General features: G+C 35.8%; 1 protein-coding gene across 4 annotated transcripts; it reads right to left on the reverse strand.

Moving 5' to 3' along the window:
* Positions 1-1,506: 1,506 nt before the first annotated feature.
* Positions 1,507-4,712, reverse strand: HWS (Galactose oxidase/kelch repeat superfamily protein). 4 transcript variants are annotated; one of them, XM_089800731.1, is made up of 3 exons: positions 4,557-4,712; positions 4,238-4,305; positions 1,507-3,622 (listed from the first exon to the last, which is right to left on the reverse strand). In XM_089800731.1, exon 3 carries the CDS (start codon positions 3,599-3,601, stop codon positions 2,279-2,281), a length of 1,323 nt encoding a protein of 440 aa, XP_089656857.1. In that variant the 5' UTR covers positions 3,602-3,622; positions 4,238-4,305; positions 4,557-4,712; the 3' UTR covers positions 1,507-2,278. The 4 variants fall into 4 exon arrangements, with proteins under 4 accessions (XP_089656857.1, XP_089656856.1, XP_089656855.1 ...); XM_089800730.1 differs by having other exon boundaries at positions 1,507-3,612; positions 4,238-4,319; positions 4,557-4,710; XM_089800729.1 differs by having other exon boundaries at positions 4,238-4,319; positions 4,557-4,694.
* Positions 4,713-5,287: the final 575 nt, after the last annotated feature.

Below are 5,287 nucleotides of genomic sequence, written 5' to 3' on the forward strand. Positions count from 1 at the left end.
CCAAGAATATTTGCCAAGTAATAATCTAGGTAACCTTTTGTTTCTCCTATGGATACATTGAAGACTTGACATTGACTTGCCATTTTTGGTTTGCGCATGCTATTTACAGTTTTGAGTTTGGTCAACTTTCAATCTATGCACAATAAAAGCAGCACATAATAAACCCTAATTATGTCATCTACACTCCATATGCATTCAACCCACTATCATCAATTTACTTTGTTGATCCATCTGATCCTCCATGCAAAAAACATTAAACATCCTGTAGCTACTCACATCAATCAAAGTACATTTGAATGAAATTCAAATCACTGGCTAACAATCACTCAAATTTGCTCCGTTTTTAATTTTTACAAGTATATTCAGAAACTGAGAAAAAGATATCCTCGAATTCCAGTTCTTCAAACAGTGGTTCAAATCTAAAGGCCTCATTATCTTGCCAAGAAAAATTGTCAAGTAATAATCTAGGTAACCTTTCGTTCCCCCTATGGATGGATTCAAGTCTTCAGATTGAATTGCCATTTTTGTTTTGCGCATGCTATTTACAGTTTTGAGTTTGGTCAACTTTCAATCTATGCACAATAAAAGCAGCACATAATAAACCCTAATTATGTCATCTACACTCCATATGCATTCAACCCACTATCATCGATTTACTTTGTTGATCCATCTGATCCTCCATGCAAAAAACATTAAACATCCTGTAGCTACTCACATCAATCAAAGTACATTTGAATGAAATTCAAATCACTGGCTAACAATCACTCAAATTTGCTCCGTTTTTAATTTTTACAAGTATATTCAGAAACTGAGAAAAAGATATCCTCGAATTCCAGTTCTTCAAACAGTGGTTCAAATCTAAAGGCCTCATTATCTTGCCAAGAAAAATTGTCAAGTAATAATCTAGGTAACCTTTCGTTCCCCCTATGGATGGATTCAAGTCTTCAGATTGAATTGCCATTTTTGTTTTGCGCATGCTATTTACAGTTTTGAGTTTGCTCAAGTTTCAACCTATGCACAATAAAAGCAGCACACAATAAACCCTAACTATGTCATTTACACTCCATATGCATTCAACCCATTACCATTGATTTACTTAGTTGATCCATCTGATCTCCATGCAAAAACATAAAACTCCTGTAACTACTCAAATCAATCAATGCACAGCTGTATGAAATTCAAATCACTGGCTAATAATCGCTCAAATTTGTTCGATTTGAGTTTTAAGTTTTAACTAGTGTATGCACAAACTGAGAAAGAGATATCATCAAATTCCACTTCTACAAACAGTGGTCCAAATCTGAAGGACTCGTTATCTTGCCAAGAAAAATTGCTTAGTTATAATCTAGGTCACCTTGTGTACAACAAAAGAAACATGATTGAGAAAATATTTAAGTATTTCTTGTGAGATTTTATAGGCCTGGTAATATTTTGAAAGGAATCACGTCCCTCATTAAAAATGTAAGATCTAATCATCAAAATTGAATCCATTGTGGAACAACTATATTTAAAAAATGAATCATTTCATATAATAAATTTCTTAACAAATATGGAAACATGATATTGCCATCAAACCTTATGCAGCTTCCATGAAACTTGCATCATATTTATATGATTTTAATGCCAAGTGCCCCATGTGCATCCTCATTTCAAATGCTTCCTCCCAAAATGTACTTTATAAACATGAGTAACAATACAGCATCTGCTATATTTGTATCTGCATCTATTGCAAACAAAGTGGATATAATTATCTCATGATTCTCATGAGCCACAGATAACAGATGTTCAGAACATTTCTACTATTTGTCCACCATACTAGAGCTACAAAAACCACACATACAACACTGATGACTACAGCTAGAAGTCATCCCATTCCCCTCATCAAAATGCCCACTCATTAGATTCAACAAATTGCCTAAAAAAATTCCTACCTGTTGCTGTGAAATGCAGCAGCCCATGCATATGTCCTGAAAAGAATTATCAACCTTGCACATGTGATAGATGGTGCAACGTATACTGCAAGTTTTGCAAATAAATAGTACCACTTCTTAGACCATACAGCAGAAATTACATCTAGATAGATTTCCATAAATTTGTCTTTCCATCCTTCCGAATGGGATCCAAAATATCAGGTAGGATAGAGCGTTGAGGGTAAGAAATTCTTGGTGCATGCACTCCAAAATCCCAAGAAATAGAGGAAAACAACACATTATGCATCAGATTAATACAAACTATCTAACCAAAAATTTAAAACCAGTGCAAATGCGGGCCTGCTGGATCAATCAGAGGCTGCAACTTCAAACCTTGGTTCAAAGCAAAATCCAGTGAAGAGTTGAAGGGGGAACCTCTTGGTAACAGGGCATTTTTGAGACCATCGCCAAGACCTCTGATTCATATCAAAAACAAGCAGTGCCGGTGCTCCATAGCTCTGAATGTATATAAGATCACCAGTACCACTACTGGAGAAAACGTCATCAAATTCTCCAAACCCTTGAAAGAATCTGTGAGGCATACGTGAAATTTCTCGCCATTCAACATTATCAAGCTCCCAAATACCAATTCCTTTGATTATATCAGGCCTATCAACCCTACCAATGCCACCCACCATCACTAACCTCTCCTTGAGATTCATCAGGCGGCCACAAGTAAGAGAGCAAGGCATGGAGATTGGCAAAACTTGTAACAAGGCATTGGAAGTGTCATAAATTATCAGTCCGTGTCTGTTTTCTGAGTTGCCCGCCATAGCAGTGGAATAAATAAGGCAATACAAAATCCCATTACAAATTACACCTTCGTCACCACCTCTCCATCCATTCAATACCTGACTAACAGAACTGTTCCAGGTCCCAACAAATGAATCATAAACATCAATTGAGAGATTCCACTGCAAGTAATCATGAGGAACTTGTTTGGATCTTGCCACAACAATAATATACGTGTTAGTATCCTTGTTCACAGTAATAGCCAGAGCACTATAGTCTGCAACTTTTGGTTCTGGAGGCTCAGGAAGCCTCTTCCAGTTCCTAGTTATAGGATTACAAACATAGACATGATTCATGTGGGCATTATCCATTGAACAAACTAATCCAGATGATGAAGCCACAAACCAACTTGATGTATCTATGCAGGGAAGACTAAAATTGTACCATTTCTTCAAAACAGGATCAAATGCAAATCCAGAGGAATCTTCTGAATTCGTAAACATGAAGTACCAGGGCTTTTGTGCTGGCATTCTAGAGCACTGCCACACAAACTTCTCCGAAAGTGTGATGGATCTCCATCTCTTGCAAACCATTCCTGCTCGAAAAACACTTGCAATGGGCAAAAATGCAAGAATTCTTTCCAATAAATCATCCGGAAGAATAGAATCAATACACAACAAAGTATCATCTTTTCTGCAATCTTCATTGTCTGAATGGGTTTCAGAATCCAAAAAATCATACATTAGCTCTTGTCTTAGATCTCGATGTCTCACTTGCACTTCTCTACGGATGTCTTTCAACCGTGTGGATTTTGGCTGTGGTCGATGTCCCACTTGCACTTCTCTACCTATTTCTTTTAACCGTGTGGTGAAAGTCTCCCATGATGTTGTCCCTTCCATTGATATTGTACCTTCAAAAAACTAAAAACGAAACTTAAAATACAAGAAACAGATTCCCAGAAACCCTTAACATCTCCAAAAACATATAACAAACCTAAACGTCCATATATGTAAACTGTTGTATAGATTTCTAGCATCTGTGCCTTGTTTGTGCTAAGAGTCTATCTTACAAAAAAAGAACACAACCTGACATAAAATGAACAGGAACATTGTGTGTTTCTCCAACCCTCCTAAACCTAAAGAAAAACCAGGAACACGTAAGACCAAACCCTACAAGCCATTCAAGTTTGTTATACAAACGATGCTGAAAAGATGCAAAATTTTAAATGAAAAGAACAAAAAACATCTCGAACAATCAAAACCCGCACACATGAATTCAACAAAAATTGCCACTTAATGAACGCACAAATACACAAAACCCGCACCATAATACCTAAAAATTTGCGTTAAAACAGAAGCAAAATTTGCTTGTAATGAACAAAAACCCACATCAAAACACGTTGCAAAACAATCAAATGCACATCAGAGAAATCATAAAATAACATTATGATACTACTCAAATGCCTTAAATATCACAAAACCGAAAACAAAGCACATGTAAATACTGAGATTCCAACCAAAAAACCATGAGCTTACCTCAATAAAATGCCTGAAACTCGATTCCCTCTTCTTCCAAGCCTGAATTGCCACTACTTCTATCAACCCTGCATCAGCATTTCTGCAGAAAGAAATTTAGAGCACATAACAGCCGCATTACAGAGGGCAGCAGAGACCAAACAAACGTCTAAATATCAAAAACAAATAAAACTAACAAACACAAAGACAAAGCTTCCAGAACCACGACATAAAATACTATTTAAGCAAAACATTAAATTGCAGAGAGATCTAAGGAACCCAAAATGAAAAACCCCAAGCGCACAAAATTGCATTTGTTTGAAGGATAAGCATTGCCCACCTGAAGAGGATTCAAATCGATTGAGAATTCGTGAGTGGCGGATTCGGCCATTTGAAGAACAAATCCCTTGCGAGGATTCGTACCCTGAACCTGATAGAACGAAATATCAGATTTTTATTGAAGGAAGCAAAATGCAAAGAAGAAAACTGGTTTTGTAGACATTGGGCTTGGCATGGCGGTTTTATCAAGGGTGGTTTTCTTTTTTTAATTTCTATTTTTCACTTTTTCAATTTTTTCCCATTTTTCATTTGTTTTTTTTAAGATGATGTTGACATAAAATGTTAGGTATGGTGGTTCTCATTGGCAAGTGTGTTTTTGTAAGTGTCCTAATTGTATGAAAAGCTTTCTTGATAATGGTATTGTGGGACCATATCACAATATTTTATCACCCTTATTTTTGGTTTTTCTAATCATATGATGGAAGAGGAGATCATCTACATTGCTTAGGGAGGATATGTTTGTACCTTGTATATAGGATTATACAATAAAAACAACTTGCGGGGTTATTTAAGGTCAATAAACTAATCTAAATTTCAATTAATTACGAGTTGAGTGTGACTTTATAAATAATAAATAATTGAGGACTAAATAAATGTGTTGAAATGAAAGTAAAAGGGATTAAGGTTTCTTTGGTTTTTACACTTGAGAGAGAGTTGATACATTCTAATTATAACTTAGGATCATGTTTAAAACTAAATGACGGTTATAAAATTTAAATTGGGTCATTCTCA

Source organism: Cupressus sempervirens, chromosome 9, assembly GCF_028749045.1.
Source record: "Cupressus sempervirens isolate cs-2001-9-10 chromosome 9, ASM2874904v1, whole genome shotgun sequence".
Taxonomy (NCBI): domain Eukaryota; kingdom Viridiplantae; phylum Streptophyta; class Pinopsida; order Cupressales; family Cupressaceae; genus Cupressus; species Cupressus sempervirens.